We start from the raw sequence: 18463 nt of genomic DNA on the forward strand, positions 1-18463 counted from the left end.
AGCGCAGGTATAACATCCTTGCAATGTACCTACCTAGCTACCTATATGTACATGTATGTATTGGGTAGGCCCAGATGCCCGGGCCGATCTAGACCCACTCGACGGAAAAGTTTGGGGATCTAAAATCGGACAAGGCTCCGGTGAGTTCTGTGTACAACATAGTAGGGTAATGTTTGACTATCATGACTTTTTGAAAGTCGCTGTTCCTGACAGACATGTCTGATTTGTTAATAGTTTGTTACGAGGCGTACAGCAGATATGTGTACACCATAAAACCATATTTTTTGCCGAGGACATACGAAAACACCAAATCAGGTGATCTAGCAACGGCCGAGGTCGGAGGGCGCGGAGGGGCGTCGAGCCAATCAAAAGCCCCGAATTTCTTGACTCAGAGCGGTCGGACATTTTGGGTTAAGCGTTTTCTCGGAATCCCCAGAGACGAGTCACAGGCAATCTTCAGGTCAATTGGCACTCTTTTTTCCTTACTTTTCAAACCACTCTCCCCTCAAACTTCCTGGCTTGGCTGTCATACACAATGATGCCTTTAAGACCCTCAAAAACCGCCCTGCGCGCGTTCCACCTTCAGAAGCAGCTTGCTGGACGTCGACCTTTTTCGACCTCGTTTGTGGCTTCGGCCGCTTCGCCCCACCGCTCCTCTGTCCAGAAGCGTACCCAGAGCACAGCTACGGCTTCAAATCCGTTAGTTTTTTTTCCTTCCCATGATCACAATGTAATTGCAGTCCGGTTCTGATTTGTTTCATCGTCAGCGAATCCAGACCCGTGCCCAGTCCGGCATTCAACCAGGAACCCCATCGCAATGAGATTTCTCCCTTGCAACACCGCCAGCTCCCCGAGCTCGATGACTCGTATGTTACCCTGATAACGGCTTGGACACACCGAAACTGATTAGCTGGTATAAAGAATGGTTGGAATGAGTGGTGGAGAGATCTTCCACGAGATGATGCTTCGCCAGGGTGTGAAGCACGTCTGTGAGTATCTCATCCTTGATATTGCCCAATTGCCCAATTCTAATACTTGATATGTAGTCGGTTACCCCGGTGGTGCCATTCTCCCCGTTTTCGATGCTATCTACAACTCCAAGCACTTCGAGTTCCTCCTTCCCAAGCATGAACAGGGTGCTGGTCACATGGCTGAGGGTTATGCTCGTGCCTCTGGCAAGCCCGGTGTCGTTCTCGTTACTTCTGGCCCCGGAGCTACCAATGTTATCACCCCCATGCAAGATGCCATGTCTGATGGTACCCCCATGGTTGTTTTCTGTGGTCAGGTCCCTACCAGCGCTATTGGAACCGATTCCTTCCAGGAAGCCGATGTCATCGGTATCTCCCGTGCTTGCACCAAGTGGAATGTGATGGTCAAGTCCGTTGGTGAGCTGCCTCGCCGCATCCAGGAAGCTTTCGAGATCGCCACGAGTGGTCGTCCCGGTCCCGTCCTGGTTGACCTGCCCAAGGATGTCACTGCTGGCATTCTCCGCAACCCCATTCCCATGCACAGCACTATTCCTTCGCTCCCTAGCGCAGCCACCGTGGCAGCCCGTGAAATGAGCCGGAAGCAGCTCGAGGGCACCATCAGCCGTGTTGCTAACCTCGTCAACATTGCCAAGAAGCCCGTCCTCTACGTCGGACAGGGTCTCCTTGCTCGCCCCGATGGCCCCGAGATCCTCAAGGAGTTTGCCGATAAGGCATGCATCCCGGTTACCACCACTCTGCAGGGTCTTGGTGGATTTGACGAGTTGGACCCCAAGGCTCTCCACATGCTGGGTATGCACGGATCTGCCTACGCCAACATGGCTATGCAGGAGGCCGATTTGATCATTGCTGTTGGCGCCCGTTTCGATGACCGTGTGACTCTCAGCATTCCCAAGTTTGCGCCTCAAGCCAAGCTTGCCGCTAGCGAAGGCCGCGGTGGTATCGTGCATTTCGAGATCATGCCCAAGAACATCAACAAGGTTGTCCAGGCCAACGAGGCCGTGGAGGGTGACTGTGCCGACAACCTCCGTCTTCTTTTGCCCCATGTCAAGGCTGTTTCTGAGCGCCCGGAGTGGTTCGAGCAGATCAACGACTGGAAGCAGCGCTTCCCCCTGTCGCTCTACGACCGCCAGACCGAGGACGGTCCTATCAAGCCCCAGGCTGTTATTGAGAAGCTTAGCGAACTCACTGCCGACCGGAAGGAAAAGACCATCATTACCACTGGTGTCGGACAGCACCAGATGTGGACTGCTCAGCACTTCCGCTGGCGCCACCCTCGTACCATGATCACCTCCGGTGGTCTCGGTACCATGGGCTTCGGTCTCCCCGCTGCTCTTGGAGCTAAGGTGGCCCGTCCTGACTGCCTCGTCATCGACATCGATGGTGATGCTTCTTTCAACATGACTCTCACTGAGCTTTCCACCGCTGCTCAGTTCAACATTGGTGTCAAGGTCCTGCTGATCAACAATGAGGAGCAGGGTATGGTCACTCAATGGTAAGCTGTCGTCTCTGATCTCTTCCCAGTATATTTGACTTACTTTTTTGTTTCAGGCAAAACCTCTTCTACGAGGATCGGTACTCCCACACTCACCAGCAGAACCCCGACTTCGTTCCCCTTGCTAAGGCTATGCGCGTCGCTGCCGACAAGTGCTTCAAGCCCTCTGAACTTGAGGAGAAGCTGAAGTGGCTGATTGAGCACGATGGTCCTGCCCTCCTGGAGGTCATCACTGACCGCAAGGTGCCCGTTCTTCCCATGGTGCCTTCTGGCCGTGGTCTGCACGAGTTCTTGGTCTACGATAAAGGTATGCAAACCCCTGGACAACGATTGACTTGAATCACCATTAACTCATTTATTACAGCCAAGGATCTGGAGCGCAAGGAGCTGATGCGCCAACGTAATGTGGACTTCCATGTCCGGAAAGAGTAGGTGACTAGCCAATGTCACCTCGACAATCATATTTCTGTACTTTGATATCCATGGCGTTTCTTGGCTGGTTCACCAAAAGCGATTGGGGCAATATCTGTTTAAAGATAAACAACAAATTCGTTGACCAAATTGCTCTTGGAGGTTCTCTTTGGCAGAGAAGTTTGGTGCTCGCGGGCTCTATACGCCTGTTGGAGCTTGCCCTAGACCATATCCTTGAAACCACCATGGCGAATTGCGTGAAACACGTGCTTTACCGTGGCTTCTGGTCGAGATTGGCCTTTTCTCTTGCCAGGTTGTTCCTCTTGTATATAATCATTGACGTCTCCGGTTCCTCGATGGGGCTTGGGAAATTGATACGTTCGGGTTCCATTAAATAGGAGCAGTTAGTTATTAACATTTATCTCTTGTTATTATTACGCCTTTATAAGTACTTCCTTGTATGTTTGTTTGTTCATCATCCTAGATGGCTTTTATCTTCGCTGGCTAACAATGTGAGTCGCTTCGGCCCTGAAGAACTCTGGGTCGACCTATCTTCTTTCATAAATCCAACCTCGGAAACTATGAAATATGAAACCACCTAAAGAGGTAAGTAGCTAGAAAGCAGAGGGTTAGCTACTTTTAGATAGGAAGTAAAGTGATCTGCATGCTTTCTTGCTAATGCTTTGCCCTATAACCCAACAGAGCACATCAATCAAAACACAAAGAGCCAATACTAATATGCCTAATGTATGGCAGCGAAAGAAGCCTACTTAGATGCCAGAACAAAGTTATGTAAATGGGTGACTACGCGCGTTGGCACCTGACAACTCTGAAAATTATATATCTTCTCTTTCCTTCCTCTTCACATTCTTGCTTTCAATCATGTTCTTTCATCCGCAGGGCTTGCATATCCCACAGCAAACAACCATTGGAGAGCTGCACGTTGAATAGCTTTTAACCGCCCTGACCTTCACAAATCACATCTTCTTGTGATATCACCTAGCTAGAGATATTCATCTTGAGCATCTAGTTTCTACCAAGCGCTTGACCAGGAAATGATACCAGACCATGGACTCCCAAAGGTATGCTTTAGATCTCCCTTACTTTTACAGGATATGGCAATCAATTTGAGAGATATCTGAATGGAATTGGAAAACCCTTCAAGTAATTTGTGGAAGATGCTAATCGATTTAACCTATAACAGGATATGCCGTGACTTCGCCAGAGGCAATTGCCGATGGAAAAACTGCAAATTTGCTCATGTGAGCAATGGCCAAAGCCATAGTCCAAAAATTCCAACCATCCAGATCCAACACCCTGAGCCCTTGCCCCGACGAGATCGTGGCTTACCGAATGCAGAAAAAGCATTTCGAGCATGGCAAGGCAGCATTCCTTTACGCACGACGGCCATTCGTCCCTCCTCTGGGAAGAAAACGACGATCTTCCGGAAAGCAAGGGAACTGATTGACTCTGACGCCAGTATACGCCAAGAAGTCATCCAGACATTGGCGAGTGAAGATGGCTTGCACCTTGTCTTGGACCTTGTTCAGGAGAACTTCGAAGACATGGATGCCGCAACGAGAGACCTTATTTTCAAGACTCAGGTGCTTCCATTTCTAGAGACAGTCTCAAATCCTGAGGTTATCTCCTCTCTGGTACTGGAGCAGGCTGTGGGCACAATCTACAATGTCTTGTTTGGAATTGACGGGTCTAGAGCAGCGCGATGGCTCAATTTCATCTGTGGCGTTCTCGAAGTCGACACTACCAACGAAGGCAGTGCCATGTTACTCGAGGCATCCCTACATACATTCTCCCGCATCGCGGACCTGAATTCTACGGCTCCTATCCAGGACTGCTTGCATGCCGTGGCACAGAGATTTGAAATCGTGTTCACCTCGATGAACAGCAAGAACGGCATGGGCACTAGGCTTTATCAATCTCGGCTGCACCTTGATCGGCTTCTTCAGCGCATGGAGACTGGAAAGTCGCTCCCAACGGGAACACCAGAGAAGAAAACCAAGAATGAAACCAATATCGCTTTTGTCCCTAACCGTGAGACTCCCGGAGGCAGACACAACAATGACTTTGACGACATCTGCCAGATTAGGATTATGCCTAGCTTTGAAGAAATTAGCAGCGTTCGAGGGGAGTACTTGCCCGTCAATAACCCACTTCAGTGGCATATTGATGGCATCGAGGGGCTGTTAGATCGAAACTTTCGGTTGTTGCGAGAAGACACCGTCGGTCAACTTCGAGATGCAATCCACCACGAACTGAGCCCGCGCGCCCAGCAATCACAATTGCGCAAGTTTGTATATCCCAAGTCATCGGTTGTCAATCTCGAGTTTAATTGGCTTTCGGGCCTTTACTTCGAAGTCGACTTCCCTCAGCCTGCTGCAGTAGCAAACTACACACCCATAGCCCGGGAAATGTGGTGGCAGAACTCAAAACGCCTACAGCCCGGCGCACTTGTGTGCCTCATGATTCAAAAGGATGTCGTGTTGTTTTGCACCGTGACACATCGTGACATGTCACCCAGGCGTAAAAGGGATAGTGTCCTCCCACAGGATCATGCCCCCCCACAGAACAAGCCAGAGCCAAAAACATTGTGGAAGAGCTCCACGAGAGGCTCGGTTACATTGACGCTGGTTGATTCTAGGTACACCAACACTCAAGTTGTTCTGGACCTTTTCACTCCCAAGAAACCCACTATGTCTCTGGTGGAGTTTCCAGGGGTCATTCTCCCAGCATTTGAACCGGCGCTCCAAGCACTTCAATCGATGAAGGCGGCACAAACCCTGCCTTTCTCAGAGCTGTTTGTTCCGTGGGTCTCTGACGATTTCAACATATCTGATATGGCTCCTCCATTGTATGCTTCCCAACCTGGCTTTGCATTCAACCTCCGCTGCCTCATGAAAGATGATACCAATTTCTACGTCCGCGTTAATCAACCCTCTGACGTGAAATACGTACAGGATCATTCAACCCTGGATGATGCACAGGCTCATGCGTTAATCAATTGTTTGAAGCGGAAGCTCGGTCTGATCCAAGGACCACCTGGTACCGGCAAGAGTTACACTGGTGTGGCTCTTATCAAAGTCTTACTGGCAAATAAAGAAGCTGCTGGAGGAAAATTAGGGCCCATATTATGTGTCACATATACCAATCATGCCCTTGACCAGCTTCTTGAGGCTTTATTGAATAACAATGTGACATCCCAAATTGTCCGTATTGGATCCCAGTCCAAGTCGGAGAGATTGGAAAGATTCAACCTCCAGACTGTTTCGAAAGATACAGCAAGAACAAAGGTGGAGAAGAAAGAAAGATGGAGCACAGCCGAGAGACTTTCACTATGTGAGGATGAATTTCGCGCCCTTGGCCTGAAAAATGAAGTCCCTATTTCTCGCCTCAAGTCCTATATCCAGCGAACAGATCCCGATCACCACGACCAGCTATTTTCACTGGTCCAAGAGGATGGTTTCTTGAGAGTAAAAACTGACAGCCCCCAAACTGCGATCAGCTCCTGGCTTGATTCAGCAGCTAAGGACAATGCTTGCGCACGGCCTGTGAATGAACTCCAGAACATTAATGTCTTCGAGATGTCTCGAAAAGAACGACAGCATCTTTACGGCCGCTGGTGTCGTGATTGCCGCGCGGAAATTGACGAAAGCGTCAGGCAAATTATTTCATCTCACAGGGCTGCCAAACAGGGGTACGATAGCGTCCAGGATGAGATGCACCTTCGCTGTCTGGCTCAAGTAGATATCATTGGCGCCACTACAGCAGGGCTTGCTCGCAGATTGAATATGTTCCGAAGACTTCCATGCAAGTTCATGATATGCGAAGAGGCCGGTGAAGTCCTTGAATCACATCTCCTTACGGCGTTTATACCTTCTGTTGAGCATGCAATCCTCATCGGTGATCAGCAACAGCTTCGCCCCCAGGTCCATAACTACGACCTATCTAGCGAGAATCCTCGGGGTGGTGTGCAATACTCACTCGATATCTCCTTGTTTGAAAGACTGGTGAGCTCAAACAAAGGCCCTATGGACTGTGGAGCCCCTTTCAGCACATTGGAAACCCAGCGGCGCATGCATCCATCTATCGCTCGGCTGATTCGTGAAACCCTGTATCCAAAGCTGAAGGATGACCCATCTGTTTCGAAGTATCCGGAGATTATGGGGATGCGGAAAAGATTGTTCTGGTTGGATCACCGACTGCGAGAGGGAGGATCTGACTCCGATGCCATGTCAACCTCTCACTGGAACAGTTATGAGATCGATATGACCGTTTCGCTGGTCAACCATCTTATTCAACAAGGTGCATACAAACACGGAGACATTGCAGTGCTGACTCCGTATCTGGGCCAACTCTACCGACTACGAAAAAGGCTCGATGAACTCTATGCCATTGTGGTAGGGGACCGTGATTGCGAGGATCTGAAGCAGGCGGGTTATGCGGATTATGAAGCCAAGGACAAGTCAAAGATCAAAGCAGCCTTGTCCCAGACTCTTCGCGTGGCCACGGTAGACAATTTCCAAGGCGAAGAAGCCAAGGTTGTTGTGATATCTCTAGTCAGAAGCAACGCAAAGAACCAGTGCGGGTTTTTACGCACTTCCAATCGAATCAATGTTCTGCTGTCGCGAGCGCAACACGGCATGTACATCATCGGCAACTCGGAGACCTCGATCCATGTTCCCATGTGGGCTCAAGTCGTAAAGATTTTGAAGCAAGATAAAAATATCGGGAAGACCCTGGAGTTGCAATGCCCTCGCCATCCAGATACACCAATAGCGGTCTCGACGCCAGAAGACTTTCCAAAGTTCTCTCCCGAAGGAGGTTGTAATCTGCGCTGTGTTAACCGGCTAGGCTGTGGACATGCCTGCGCTCAAAAATGCCATTCCGATCTTCTTCACAACGCTGCCTTTTGCCTAGAGCGTTGCCCTCGACCATCTATAGGCTGTAATCATTCGTGCCCTAAGCGATGCGGGGATCCTTGTCCAGAAAAGTGCATGGTCAACGTGTATCAAAAAGATAGAACACTCCCATGCGGTCATCTAATGCCAAACCTTTCTTGTTGGCAGGCTCAAGATATCTCCACAGTTCACTGTTTGGTGAGTGTGGACAAGACGATCCCGGGCTGCAATCATATCATCTCACTGCCATGCCACATCGATGTGGAAGCAGAAGACTATCGCTGCCTAGCTCAGTGTCGCAACCCCCTGCCTTGTGGACACTTATGCAAGAAAACGTGTTATCGCTGCATCACCAGAGAACCTGAAAACATCCAACTCAATCATGGAAACTGCGAGCAACGGTGTGACCGGAATCATTCTACGTGCGCTCATGCCTGCAGCGTTCCTTGTCACGGTGAGAATCCTTGTCCTCCTTGCAAAGCTCCATGCGAAGTGCACTGTGGTCATTCTAACTGCCCGCGAAAATGCTACGAGCCGTGTACTCCTTGCGCAGAAGAAAAATGCCTTTCAGCATGCCCTCACAGTGTCTGCTCAATGCCATGTGCAGCCCCTTGTGATCACGTTCCATGTTCCAAGCGATGCGAGAAGAAGATGATATGTGGGCATCAGTGCCCGTCAGTATGTGGAGAAAAATGCCCTTCATCCTCCTTCTGTCAAACCTGCGGAAATGAGGACATCGGAAATCACCAAGTCGATTTCATCCTGGGTCAAACGTACAAAGAAGCCAACCTGGACGAAAACCCATGCGTATTCCCCAAATGTGGTCATTTCTTAACAATTGAAAGCATGGATGCGCAAATGGACATGGCTCGCTACTACAAGGTCGACGCCAGTGGCAAGCCCGTCTCTATCTCGGTATCATTAGCCCCGTTCTCTATTCAAGACATCAAAACATGCGCGACCTGTCGTGGTCCATTGAGAGACATTGCCCGGTATGGCCGGCTGGTTCGCCGAGCTATCCTTGATGAGTCGACGAAAAAATTGATCATCCTACTCAACCAAGAATATGTCCCTCTTGCACAGGAACTTCCTCAGCTTGTTCGTGAATTACATGCATCCGGAGGTCAAAGAAAATATCCATGGCCAGCACTGATTGAGATATCTGGCCCACGAAACCATCAAATTCAAACCATGGGAGAAATCATCCAGAAGACAAATCCAGATCGATGGAATTCAATCCTTGACTTGCGAAAGCGCGTCGATCTCTATCGGCGCCGCGTGAAACCCGAGGAGCAACCATTTGAAAGGGTTCGGAGAATGGTTGAAAATGCTCGACAACGCCGAAAAATAAAAATCAACCCTGATCATGTCGATAATGTGCTACAGACCAAAGGCTTTCTACAGGGCACCGCCCTCTTAATCCGTCTGGATATTGCTTTGCTCGTTGACCTTTTGAGTCTTGTTTCTCAAGGACGACCAAGCGAGGTGACGCCTCGATTCGAGCTTGATCTACAGAAGGTCAAGGATGATTGCCAGACTCTCATCCACCAAGCGGTCATTCACCAGCGACTTCTCCAGCAGACGGAAGGTCATATTTTCCTAGCACAGCTCTATGCCCTCGAACGAGCACATTGCTTGACACCAGAGAAGAGGGAAAATATCTTGAAGCATGGCCAGACTGCTATTCAGAAAGCGAAAGCTCTTTGCGATGCGCACGCAGGCCAGACACGGGGACTGGTAGATGAAGTTCGCAGCGTCGAGAAGATGTTGCGCAGAGGCACATTCTACACAATCATCACCAGCGAGGAACGCATGGAAGTTCTTTCGGCGATGGCTCGAGAGTTCAGAGGGACTGGGCATTGGTACTACTGTCGCAACGGGCATCCGTTTACCATTGGTGACTGTGGGTTAGCCAGGGAGACGAGTCGCTGTCCCGAATGCGATTCCCCGGTGGGAGGCGAACATTCTCGATTGGCAGAGGGGGTTAGGCTGGCGGTGGACTGGGATATGGATAGGGAGAGATTGAATCTTTAGGGGAGAGGGTCTGAGGGTGGTTGATTTTGTTTCTTTTCTGTTTCTTTTTGCTGCTTTTTGCTGCTTTTTGCCCTGATCTTTTGTGATTAGGCAACCCAATTTGCTGCCGTACGGCAGTTAATAAGGACACGTTCAATTTTTCTACCTAGAAGATATTCAAAAATTCCAGAAATATAGAAATAAAAATATTTGAAGCTGTGTAGGCGAAACCACTAGGAATATACGTGGGGGGAAATGTTGTGAGCAGTCGCTATCCACTGCCGTACGAAGTCCACGGGGTGACGTCTCGGAGTCTTAAGGTGTCACGCCTAAGCTTATCCTCCACTCAACTTCCTTCCGCTCTCTTCCCCCCTCCCTCATTACTCCCACCTTGATTCTTGTCACATGAATTGATTCGCACAATATCTCGCTAGCTCATTGTCTTTGCATTGCATGTGTTTACCCTGCTCTCCCCCTAGCTTCCGCCCCTCACCCATTCCATAATGGCTAGCCCACCACCCGTCACCGAGGACCAGAACCGCCTCCTCGAGGAGGCATTGGGGGTGGTGAGGCAGCAGTCGAGTCTGATGCGCAAATGCCTAGAGACTCCTGGAAAGCTCATGGATGCGCTGAAATGCGGGTGAGCTCCCCCATGAAACTCCCAAGGCAGCGATCTCGGAACGTGCGCAATGAGTTTGTATGCTAACAGCTTGAAATTATCTCCACAGATCGACTCTTGTCTCCGAACTACGAACCCCCAGTCTCGGCCCAAAGCAGTATTACGAATTGTACATGGCCGTCTTTGATGCGCTGCGACACCTTTCTGTCTACCTAAAGGAGAACCACCCCGTCAACCACCTAGCCGACCTATACGAGCTCGTTCAGTATGCCGGAAACATCGTCCCCCGCTTGTACTTGATGATCACCGTGGGTACGGTCTACATGTCCGTTGAAGATGCGCCGGTCAAGGAGATCATGAAGGATATGATGGAGATGAGCCGAGGCGTTCAGCACCCGATCCGTGGCCTGTTCTTGCGATACTACCTCTCCGGCCAAGCACGGGATTATTTGCCTTCCGGAACCGGTGATGGCCCAGAGGGTAATATGCAGGATTCGATCAACTTTGTTTTGACGAATTTCGTGGAAATGAACAAGCTCTGGGTTCGGCTTCAGCACCAGGGCCCCTCACGAGAGCGGGATAGGCGCATACAAGAACGACGCGAACTGGAGCTGCTCGTCGGTAGCAACATCGTTCGACTCAGCCAGTTGGTTGATCTTGAAGGGTACAAATCCGGTATTTTGCAAGCGCTTCTAGAACAGGTTGTACAATGCCGAGATGTCCTTGCGCAAGAATATCTCCTGGAAGGTACGACTCTTTTTCCTTCTTTTCGCGGAAAATACTCTTGCTTGGTCCATTTACTAATACGATCAACAGTGATTACAAAGGTCTTCCCAGATGAGTTCCACCTGCACACCTTGGACCTTCTATTATCTGCCATCGCCAGACTTAACCCGCACGTGGATATGAAGAAAATCGTCATTGGTCTTATGGACCGTTTGTCTTCTTATGCGGCAAGGGAAGCCGACTCAACTGTGGAGCCAGAAGTGCGGAAACAAAGCGAGGAAGAAGCCGTCACCAAGCTATTGCAAAAGCTCGAGCTTGCCAAAGAAACCAAAGCGGAAGAGCCAAAGGACGCGAGCACTGATGAGAGTTCCAAGGAAAATGGTACCGAGAACGGCGAAGAGGAAACATCCCAAGAAACCCCTGAGCCCGCTGAACCGCCAACGGAAGAAAAGCAGGTTGAGAATGGGGACGACTCTAAGTCTGGCATTCCATCAGAAATCAAGCTGTACGATATCTTCTACGACCAAGTGGTCAATTTGATCAGAACACGTGCATTGCCGATTCAAGATACCATGGCGCTGTTGGTATCACTTGTCAATCTGGCATTGAATACCTATCCAGATCGGTTAGAGTATGTTGACCAAGTCCTGGACTTTGCGACACAAAAAACTGCCGAATACACCGATCATGCCGATTTGCATTCTGCGCCAACCCAACAACACATCCTCCACCTTCTTAATGCTCCTCTCAAGTCTTACATCTCGATCTTCACAGCCTTGGCGTTGCCACATTACCTGCCACTACTGACCTCGCAGTCATACCCCACAAGGAGGGCTGTTGCGGGCGAGGTCATTCGCAGTCTTTTGAAGAACAAGATCTTGGTATCCACAACGGAAAACCTCGATCGTGTACTCCAGGCGGCAAGAGTATTGATCAAGGAAGGGATGCAGCAGTCTGCTGGATACCCCGGGTCACAGTCTCAACGGCGGGGAGGAGAAACCGATGAAACGGTAGAAGAACAAGGGTGGCTTGCAAGACTCATACACTTGATTCAGGCATCGGACAACGACACCCAGCTCAAGGTAGGATCACTCGCCAGATGCTTAATACCCATTACTAACAGTCTATGACAGCTTCTCCAAGCAACACGCAAGGCATTGGCCGATGGTAACGAACGAATCCGCTATACCACCCCTGCAATCATAACGGCATCGATCCGATTGGCCCGCAAACTGAAGTCGCGCGAGCATTACGACGACAATTGGCAATCACAGTCGTCGGCTCTATACCGATTCATGCACCAGAGCATCAACAATTTGTACCAGCGCGTAAATCCAGGTTGTGCCGATCTCGCACTGCGACTGTTTGTCATGTGTGGTGAGGTTGCCGATCAAACAGGATTCGAGGAAGTCAGCTACGAGTTCTTCGCGCAGGCATTCACCATCTATGAAGATGCGATCAGTGACTCGCGCGCCCAGTTCCAAGCCGTCTGCATTATCTCAGGCGCCCTACATGGGAGCCGTGGATTCTCCAAGGAGAACTATGACACACTCATTACCAAAGCTGCACTGCACGGAAGCAAACTCCTCAAGAAGCCCGATCAATGCCGCGCGGTGTATCTCGCAAGCCACCTCTGGTGGGTAGTTGAGAACCCTCAGCGTGAAGAAGATGATCCCAAGGATGTAAGTTTTATATCTAATTCCAATGTCTTAGTGTATTTTAGCTGACATCAACTTTCCAGCTCTACCGCGACGGCAAACGAGTCCTCGAGTGCCTTCAGCGCGCCCTCCGTGTGGCCGACGCCTGCATGGACACCGCTGTCTCCGTCGAGCTCTTTGTGGAAATCCTCAACCGCTATGTCTACTATTTCGACCAGCAGAACGAAACCGTCACTACGAAGTACCTGAACGGTCTCATTGAACTCATCCACTCCAACCTGCAGACAAACGAAGATGAGGCAAATGCTAACCTCGACGGCCCGAAACGCCACTTCCAACGCACGTTGGAGTACATTCGCTCTCGCGAATACGAAGGCATTGTGACAGAACCACCAAAGTAATTGCCAGATGGGACACTCCTCCCGGTGAGCTTCAAGAAGCATTGTATGTGATGTGGCACGTGAGATTCCTGCTTTGATCCTCCTAGTAGGACTTGTTTTTCTGCTCTACGCTATTTCCTTGGTCTCTTTTGTCTTTCTCTTATTCCTGGAAGCCTGCCTCTTTTTTCTTGCTGCTCCTCGGTTTTCTTTCATTCCTAGTATATACAAGTGTATCATTGTCTCCGGATAACACCATACCCTTTCAACGTGATTTGTATCGGCCATGGACAACTCCCTTTTTTTCCTTTTTGTAGAACAAACAAGCACCTAGGAAGCCCCGATGTGTTGGTTGGTAATAGAAAATATAATCATATCCATCAAATGGAACCATGTCAAATCCCCCCCTCCACCTTCTCCACTATATATATATAAACCCTATGTGCATGTAGCACGTGATAATCAAAGATGTAGCTCTACGTTACGAAGTTCTACGCATAAAACCAACAAAACAAAGCCGAAGAAACCTTCGATCATGCAATTGGTCAAGACGATGACGGAGTGGGAGACTAACCCTAACTCCACGGATATCGCTGCATAATGTAGAAAGGCCAGACTCATACCGTACATAAAACAAATCCGGATGCCATACTTCAAAAAGTATGCATTCAACCACATTGGAAAAATACCAAGCAAATAAAGAACCCATATCGATAGCAGTGACTCTTTCGAGTAGAAAGATGTAGATAGATGTGTGAGTATGACGTTAATCCATGACGCTTCAATAAAAGAGGATGAAAAAAAGGAAATGAAAAAGAAGTAGATGAGAGGGCATTTCAAAGTCGTTCCAGCAAGAGTGCGGAAAAGAGGCCGAGAAGAAGGTTCCTCCCAAGGCCGGGTTGGCATCAAATCATGATCAGGATAAAGAAGTCCCGCCGAATAAGCCAGTCGGAGGCGAAGAATACTGCCGCAGCACGGAGGGCCCACCAAAACCACTGAAGGGAGCTGGGTGGCTGTTACTAGGGATCGGGCTGCCGATATCACCAGGCACAATGCTACCGCGATGACCGGAGACCGCGCTGTTGGGATCGGGCTCGAATCGGACGGACTTGCCACTCGGGCCTTCCTTGATAGAGAACGATCCGCCGCCATTCTGTGGACTGCCTTCTGTGTCGCAGATATCAAGCATTTCATCCAAAGAGATCGATGGCTCGCTTGAGTTGCGCAGTTGCTCCACCTGACCGAGAACAAGGTTCACATCGTGGAAGCTTCCAGCACCCTTATGCGGGCTGGTCATCGAGTTCAGCTGCTTGCATGCTTGGATGACCAACAGGCGAATTGTAACGGGTCGAGAGGTGTGGGGCCGATGATGACCACCCGTTGCGAAGGCATTATTGGGAGGCCAGCCAGTTCCGGTAGGGGTGGGTCCCCATGTGGTAGGGAAGGGGGAGCCTCCGAATGGCGCCGCGCCCCACGTAGTGCTGCCCATTGGAGAGCCAACCGCGAAGTTATTCTGTGGGGATCCCAGAGGATCCGAGAACAACGACGATCCTTGGAAGCTCGCTCGTGTTGGCCCCAGGAATGCCCCAGGTCCGGGAGCGCCAGGCAATGACTGAGACAGGTTTGATGGATATGTAGCATCAGTATCATCAAGGAGCGCACTGCTACCTAAATGAGCACTCAAGCCATCCACTTCTCGCTGCACTGAAGCATTGCCATTGTTATGCCGGTCCTGTGCGGAGCTGGATGGACGTTTGATAGGGCTTGGCCGTGTGATGGGGAATGGCTGGGCCCCAGACTCTAACGGGGACCGGTCAAATGAAAGGGAGGGCTGCCTGGAATGGGCTTTTGACAGACCGCCTTGCTGTAGAGGGAATGCCCCAGGCACTCCGTGGCTGCCAGCAAAGGGAAGGCCGTGACCAGGATCAGGTGGGAACGCTCGGCTCGGCGGCATGGGACGTACACCGTTCATCCCAGGCGGTGCGGGAATTCCACCGGATCCATTGAATGATCGCAAAGGGTTCATCATTCCAGCATTCGACGAATACATCGATTCTGGAGGGTGGGTCAATCGCGGAGCCATTCCTGGTATGCCCGGGGGGTTGAACGGTAGACCACCGAGGCCAGCGAATGCTGAAGGATTTGTGCGCCCTAGAGGTGACAGAGGAGCGGAAGGCTGGGGATGGTGCAAAGGAGGCTGTTGGTAAGTTTGTCTGGTACCGAAAGGCGCTCCTGACTGCGGGTGACCCATGGAACGTGGGGAGATGGAAGGGTGGTGAGAAGAATCGGCGCTGTTAGGTTGAGAGTGAGGGGAGGATGTGGAAGAGCCATGTTGGGATTGTTGACGAGGCCGGCCCGGGGTCGAGACCTTAGGAACAATAGGTGTCGCCATAGGATAATGCGGAGACTGTAGGAAACCAGGAGGGGCCTGAGGCTGGAGATTGTATGGGATGACGCCTGGCAGAGTGTGTGGTGGCGATGTCCTGACTTGCTCGCGCTTTCCACTACGATCTCGGATTTCCTGTTCTCGTGCTGCGTCTCGGTCCTTCCTCGCTTGATCTTCACGCATTTTGCGCTCACGCTCCTCTCTGGTTCTCTTTTCGAAGGCCTCACGCTCTTCCTTTTCTTTGCGTTTGGCATCCTCTCGCCTCTTCTTTTCCTCTTTTTGTTCTCGTTGCTTACGCTCAGCTTCAGCTTGACGTTCCCGTTCTTCTTTGAGTCGTCGCTGCTTCTCGGCTTCTTTGCGAGCACGCTCTTCCTCTTGTGCCTTTTTTTCGGCATCGCGTTTCTTCCGTTGCTCTTCGCGCTTTAATCGCTGTTCTTCGAGTTTTTTCTCCTGCGCAGCCTTGAGAGCCGCCTCTTCAGCTGCCTTCTCGGCGTCTCGGCGGGCTTTCTCCTCTTCTTTTGCTTGTCTTTGCAATCGCTTCTTATCTTTCTTCTTTTGCGCTTCCCGGGCTTTTTTTGCATTGCGCTGCTCGTTTAACGTCTCCTCTTGAAGGAGCTCGTCAATTAGCTGTTTCTGACGTTGTTCAGCGACTTTCTCTCGATATGCTGTCATGACTCGTTGCTCGAACATTCGGGCAGCGAAAATCTGGAACATTCGTCGCCCTTCCTGCATGCGTTGTTCCTCGGTCATGGCATCCTATTACTATCGTTAGCAAATTGGCCCGAGTAATATGCGATCGTAGACGCGTACCATTTCGTCCTCGTCGAACTCTTCCTCCTCTTGACTATCATAGTCCTCATCGTCCTCTTCGTCGTCGTAGTCCTCATCATCCAAAGGACCATGATTATGCCCATGGTAGGACTGATGAGCAGCAGCTATTCCGTACTGTGTATCTTCCTCTCTTTGCATTCTCCGTTCAGCCAATTGCTCCATCATATCGATAAAATGCTTGCCATCATTTTTCAGGAGATCGTCTGCAACTGTAAGAATTCCATCTGGTAGATGATTAGTATCCAAGGTTAGATGTCAAACCCTTATAATATAGATCAGGTGATCTTGTCACATACCTTTTACAGTTAGACTATTGCCAAATGCAAAGAAATCTGCCCGGGCTGCTCGAGCTTCATCATCTTCAAGATCCTCGTCGCTGTACAGTTCCTCGTCATCATCTTCCTCCTCGTCCTCGTCTTCTTCGTCATCCTCTTCCTCTTCTTCGTCGTAATCCTCTTCTAAATCCTCATCGTTGTCTTCAGGTAGCTCCTGGACCCGGCTCCGTGACGGATGAAACTGGCCGTGCGTCCTAGTATGCTGCCCCGGGGACCGAAGGGGTGGTTGGTAGAGTCGAGGAGGAGGAATGATGGGAGCTCCTTCGTCGAATGCGCCTTGATTGTTATTCGCGTATTGTTCCAGTTCCTCGTAGTATGCGTCATAGAGGACCTCAAGTTCTTCTTCAATCGCAGTTCGTTTTCTTCCACAAACTGTACAACTGCAAGAGTGCTTTTGCTGTTCTTTCATTTTCTTCAGAACAGCATCCTTTTCCACTTTGACAAGCTGGCGTCGTTCTTCTTCGCCGAGCTCAAACCAGAAGGTCCTGATATTTTCGCGTTCTTCTAGAGTTGATTGGTTCCAGATGCTGCTATTTTTCATAGGTTTTCCAGTGAATCGACTGATGTATGGCAAGGATTGAGGAGGCCGAGGAGGGTGGGAGAAGGTGGCGGACGGGGTTGAAAGCGGAGTTGAGCTGCGATCAGCATGGTTCTGGGAGTCGGATCGAGCTTTCCTATTTTTCTTCCTCTTTGATGTCTCGCCCGATGCAGCGTGGTGGTCATCAGGTCCGTTCATCGTGGATGGTCCTCGGGGAGGTTCTGGCGATGCAGATCCGTAATGACCACCGCTTGCTGTATGGTGGTGATCATCGAGGTCATATTCGTGGTCTTCATCGTAGGAGCGCTGTTCATCTGTTGGTATCAAGTCCGCATCTCCGGAGGCGTAAGCATCGGGATGTTCCGCGGCTAAGCGAGCAGCTTGTTTCTGTCGGCGTTTCTGCTTCTTGCGATTCACAGAAGGCGCAGATGTCGCTGTCGATCCGGCCGATGTGGTACCTTGAGGACCCCGCGCGTGGGTATCGCCGTTGGTTGCTGGAAGCGGAGTTGCTGACATATGGGTCGCCATGGTGGAGGTGAAATAAGCTGTAGGGACTGCCTCAGCAGCATACTAATACCGCCAGAGCAAGCTTTGAGTTAGAAGAGCAATGTCAAAGAGGGTGGGTGGTAGAATGAGGAGGAAAAGCGGAGAACGGAAGCGCTAAAGTGCCCTACCAACAAAGCTCCGATGATTCCACGATCTGGTGCTGACTTACCGGAATTATTCCCCTTGGCGTATTCACGCACAAAGAGTCAATCGCGTTCTTTGTTGTTTGCTTAGAAAACAGTTCCGTAGTGGTAAACGTGAGGGGTGAGATAGGATAAGGACACGGGAGGAGGGGGGTTGAAAGACAATGATCCCGGCGGGTCACGACGTGTCTGCGCTTCGGATTAGCTCAGAGGGTGCTGGCAAACCAGCGGAGGAAAACAAACAATGAGTTAAAAGTCAGGAGCAACAACCTTGGAAGATATCAAGGCTGAGTGAGCGCCGGGGAAAGAGGTACGACAGATCGAACGCCAATGAGTGGATGGAGTGATGGGCTTTCCAGCCTTCTGGCTGGTTGTCGTGCCGCCGCAACGGGATAGCCGCTGCAAGCGAGCTGTTGCCTGAATCGTCAGGTCTCAATCTTGAATTGTATGCTTTAGTGGTAGTATCTTGATTGTAGGAACATG

At 50.4% G+C, this 18463-nt stretch overlaps 4 protein-coding genes across 4 annotated transcripts; 3 read left to right on the forward strand and 1 right to left on the reverse strand.

The window, feature by feature from the left end:
- Window positions 1-535: 535 nt before the first annotated feature.
- On the forward strand, window positions 536-2913 carry PEX2_008720 (acetolactate synthase catalytic subunit; the record flags this gene model as incomplete). Its single annotated transcript, XM_016738149.1, has 6 exons — window positions 536-699; window positions 768-866; window positions 922-989; window positions 1047-2481; window positions 2538-2788; window positions 2846-2913. The coding sequence occupies 6 exons, from the start codon at window positions 536-538 to the stop codon at window positions 2911-2913; spliced, it is 2085 nt and encodes a 694-aa protein (XP_016594258.1).
- A 1047-nt stretch (window positions 2914-3960) lies between these two features.
- On the forward strand, window positions 3961-9842 carry PEX2_008730 (putative NF-X1 finger and helicase domain protein; the record flags this gene model as incomplete). Its single annotated transcript, XM_016738150.1, has 4 exons — window positions 3961-3974; window positions 4097-7732; window positions 8166-8429; window positions 8654-9842. 4 exons carry the CDS (start codon window positions 3961-3963, stop codon window positions 9840-9842), a joined length of 5103 nt encoding a protein of 1700 aa, XP_016594259.1.
- Window positions 9843-10324: 482 nt separating this feature from the next.
- Window positions 10325-13225, forward strand: PEX2_008740 (vacuolar protein sorting-associated protein 35; the record flags this gene model as incomplete). Its single annotated transcript, XM_016738151.1, has 5 exons — window positions 10325-10461; window positions 10550-11187; window positions 11257-12248; window positions 12300-12848; window positions 12908-13225. 5 exons carry the CDS (start codon window positions 10325-10327, stop codon window positions 13223-13225), a joined length of 2634 nt encoding a protein of 877 aa, XP_016594260.1.
- Window positions 13226-14117: 892 nt separating this feature from the next.
- PEX2_008750 (uncharacterized protein) lies at window positions 14118-17819 on the reverse strand (the record flags this gene model as incomplete). Its single annotated transcript, XM_016738152.1, has 3 exons — window positions 14118-16343; window positions 16398-16642; window positions 16715-17819. 3 exons carry the CDS (start codon window positions 17817-17819, stop codon window positions 14118-14120), a joined length of 3576 nt encoding a protein of 1191 aa, XP_016594261.1.
- Between the last annotated feature and the right edge of the window lie 644 nt (window positions 17820-18463).

Source organism: Penicillium expansum (assembly GCF_000769745.1).
Source record: "Penicillium expansum strain MD-8 chromosome Unknown contig25, whole genome shotgun sequence".
Lineage (NCBI taxonomy): Eukaryota > Fungi > Ascomycota > Eurotiomycetes > Eurotiales > Aspergillaceae > Penicillium > Penicillium expansum.